The sequence below is a fragment of the Trichomonas vaginalis genome, assembly GCF_026262505.1.
Source record: "Trichomonas vaginalis G3 chromosome Unknown ctg_163, whole genome shotgun sequence".
Taxonomy (NCBI): Eukaryota; Parabasalia; order Trichomonadida; family Trichomonadidae; genus Trichomonas; species Trichomonas vaginalis.
Genome location: NW_026529250.1, coordinates 1 through 3784, shown reverse-complemented (window position 1 = coordinate 3784; position 3784 = coordinate 1). Strand labels below are relative to the sequence as shown.

General features: G+C 27.9%; 1 protein-coding gene across 1 annotated transcript, besides 2 other annotated features; it reads left to right on the top strand.

Annotated features, from left to right (window-relative positions):
* Positions 1 to 827: 827 nt before the first annotated feature.
* Positions 828 to 1213: a mobile genetic element.
* Positions 1214 to 2031: 818 nt separating this feature from the next.
* Positions 2032 to 3673: a mobile genetic element.
* Positions 2311 to 2993, top strand: TVAGG3_1083720 (uncharacterized protein; the record flags this gene model as incomplete). Its single annotated transcript, XM_053888492.1, has 1 exon — positions 2311 to 2993. A coding segment is annotated over one exon (683 nt), but the record flags the coding sequence as incomplete, so codon positions are not given.
* Positions 3674 to 3784: the final 111 nt, after the last annotated feature.

Sequence of the window (3784 nt, the reverse complement as noted above, 5' to 3'; positions counted from 1 at the left end):
GTAGTAGATGAGTGCGGGTTGTGTGACTTTTTTGTTACATCTATATATAGACGATGCATTAAAATATATTTATTTATAAATCATTAAAAAATTAACATTAATTTTAAAATAATTTATTTTTTTATCTTTTATAAAAGAAGCTATATATAGATGATGTCAGATATTCCGCGATTAATTAAACATTGTTTAAATCCTGAATGGGTTAAACTTCAATTTAAAAATGAAGATTGTGAATTATTAAATGAATATGAAAGCCAAAATAAGCTAATGAGGTATAAATATAATGATAAAGAATATTTAATTTCATGGAATCAATGGAGTCATAATCAAAGACCTCATAAACGAGAAGAAGAAATTGAAAATAATGAAATGGAAATCATTGATGACATTAAAGAGGATGGAATTCCTAAATTTTGTAGAAAAACCTTTAGAACTAAGTTAGGAGCATATAAACGTAGAGTATTAAATCCTGAATATCTTAAACATTTATTTAAAAAGGAAGACTGTGAATTATTAAACGTTAATGATTATGAAAATGCAAAATCAAAACTGAGATATAAATATATTGGAAGTGATGAAAGATGCAAAGATAAAGATAAAGTTTATACAGTTTCATATAATAACTGGCACACGTTAGGGATTAGAAAACATTTAGGAGATTATGGTAAAAGTTCTGAATTCTTTAAATCTAGTATATACGAGAGAGTAAAAGAAATTAGATATAATTATCATTCATGAATGAAAAATAAACTTTAAAAATTCATGTCTTACATTTATGAATAATTTATTTTTATTTTGTATGAAACCAATATTAAAAATTCATGTCTTACATTTTGATAATTTATTTTTTTAATTCGTATGAAAATGAGTGTCAAGACTAACGACGTTAAAAAATTGGGATTCACAAACGAGGAAATAAAGGATATATTAGAGGAGGCGAGTTATGAAGTTAATAAATATTATTTAAGAAATTGTCAAAAATTCGCGGAGTTATTAAATGATTTAGATTATGATGGAAAAATGAATAAAGATGATGTTATAAATTTCTTATATCCCACATCTGAAGAAGAAAAACCTAAAGAACCTGATGTTTTCCCTGAATATTATGAAGAACGGATTAAAGATGATGAATATGATGAAATTGAAAGACTGGAAAAAATAAGAGATGAAATAGATGAAAAAATTAAGGAATTAAGAGAAGTTGAAAAATATAATGAGAATGAAGTAGAGGGTTTAATGAATATCCCAGCTTCAGAATCAGAAGTTCAAAAATCTCATGAAGAAAGATATAAAAATTACTTTTTGGAATCTACTAAAAATTTATTAGATGGTGAAATAGATGAAACACTTTCAGAAGAAGGCACAAAATTTATTCATAAACATAAGTTACAATTTATTGACGATGGAGATTATCCATGTATATTACTTTCACCTCCTCTTGATTCTGAAAAATTCAAAAAAGCACTGAAAAATGTAACATATGCAACAAATACGATTAAGAAAGAAGACCATGATATTTACACAAATTATTATTTAAATAAATGTGCAGGTGTTGATAAAGTTTTTGATTTGTTAGATAAAATATCAAAAGAAACAATTGGTACATATAAAATTTTATGCGATTGTGGTTTCATTATTGAAGATACTAATAATGTTTCATATGAAAGAACAGCACCGAAGGAAGACGAAGTTGAAAGGTCTATACCATTCGTTATTAAGAATATAAAAGATATGAAAACTTATAAACATTATATTTATTCATTTATTTCAGAAAAAATGGAAGCAACCCATAAAACATCATCTCATCATTTTATAGCTATTCATACATTCCTTTTCAAAGTTGTGAAATTAAATAAGACAGGAATTAGATTTAATGTATCAGGGTACGCATTCTTGAGTAAATTAAAATGTATTCGTCACGTCGCAGATGATAAAAATTTATGTGTTCTTAATTCATTTTATGGACTTTAGGGACTTTAAAAAAAATAAACTTTATTTTTATTTATTTTTTAATTTTTTATTCTTACATAAATGAACAAAAACGGAACAGCTAAAATGAATGATAATCAAATAAGAGCCGAAGGTAGAAGGTTATTTAAACGCTTCTATAACATTCCTGATGGTGTTAATCCTAAAACTCGTAGAAGTTATTTAAATGAAGCCATAGATGCATATGAAGGATTTGACATTTCATCAGAAAGTGAGAGGTTAGCAAGAATGTTAAACGTTAATATTGATTTTTATTATTGTGACCCTCAACCAGAAGACGTAGACATAAATAAGGTAGACTTTCCATTAGTGGAATCAATAATGATAGATCCAGAATTTGAAACAGTAAATATTTTATTAACACAGAGTCCATGTGGAAAACTTCACGCTGACAGAATTACAGACGTTGAAGCACTCACAGGATATAAAGTTTGCCCCTTTTGCAAAGAAGAAGTATATTCTATCCGTGATGACCCAGAAAGGAAAAACCAAAGAAGATTTTTAAAACATTGTGAGAAATGTAAAGAAAATAATGGAAGATTAATTCAAGACGTTCAATTGCAAAACACACAACAACCATATGCACCACATATCACGAAACAGAAGATATATCAATGGCTATTAGCTCACAATTTGCAGGAATATTATAAACCAACAAGATATTATATTACTTTTGACTTCGAAACATTAGAGACTAAAGAAGAACTTCAACTTTCTGAATGTGCAACTTTGAACGCTTACTTAAAACCATTTATGGTATCATCAACTGTCAAAATAAAGCCGCAAACGGACTCTTTGAGTCCTGAAGGTCTTTCAGACCGAAGCGGCGAGGTCGTAGACCGTGATAAAACATTTACGAGGAATTTTTGCTTAACATCAAGTGATTCGTTCATCTCTGATTGGATTGAATTTTTATTTTCAACCTGTTCATTAGTTGCTAAATCAAATATTGAACAATATGAAGAATTAATGAAGCCGCAAACGGACCAAACGGCGGGGACTTTGTCCCATACATTAAATGAAAAACAGAAGGAAGCATTTAAAGAACTTCTAGATGAGGAATTCAATAAAGTGAATATCATAGGTTTTAATTCGGGAAAGTTTGATTTAAATTTAATTCTTCGTGATTTAAACACTGCAAAATGGAAAATAAAATCAATGCTGGGTTCTTCTTCTCAATTTAAGCAAATCATTGTAAAGAAAACAAACTGTCCATATGAATTAAGATTTATTGACATCAGAAATTATATAGCGGGTGGAACATTAGACCAATTCACTCAAGATTTCGGAAACAATAAATCACGTGTTAAATCCTTTTTCCCTTATCAATTCATCACATGGGAGAATTACGAAGATGAATTATATAAAGTGGAACCATTCACTCAAGATTCATTTTATTCAGCATTAACTCAAGAAACAATATCCGATTCAGATTATCAAATATATCTCAATGATGCTAAAAATTTTGAGAATAGATTAGAATATTTTATTCATTATTGCAATAAAGACGTTGAAATTATGATTGACCCAATTGATAAAATTATTGAAGAAACATTTGTTTATAAAATTGACATGCTTCATAATCTTTCTTTATCATCGAATGCATCAATGATTCGTTACGCGTTAGCATATAAGAACTTCAATCCTAACGAAACATATCCAGAAGAAGAAAATGTGGAATCAAGTTTTGAATTAACAAAAAAGTATTGGAAATATAAAATTGATTCATATAAGAAACAAGATGAAAAAGCAGAAAGGGATACTAAAAACAATGTTTCAATGGATGACTATCAAT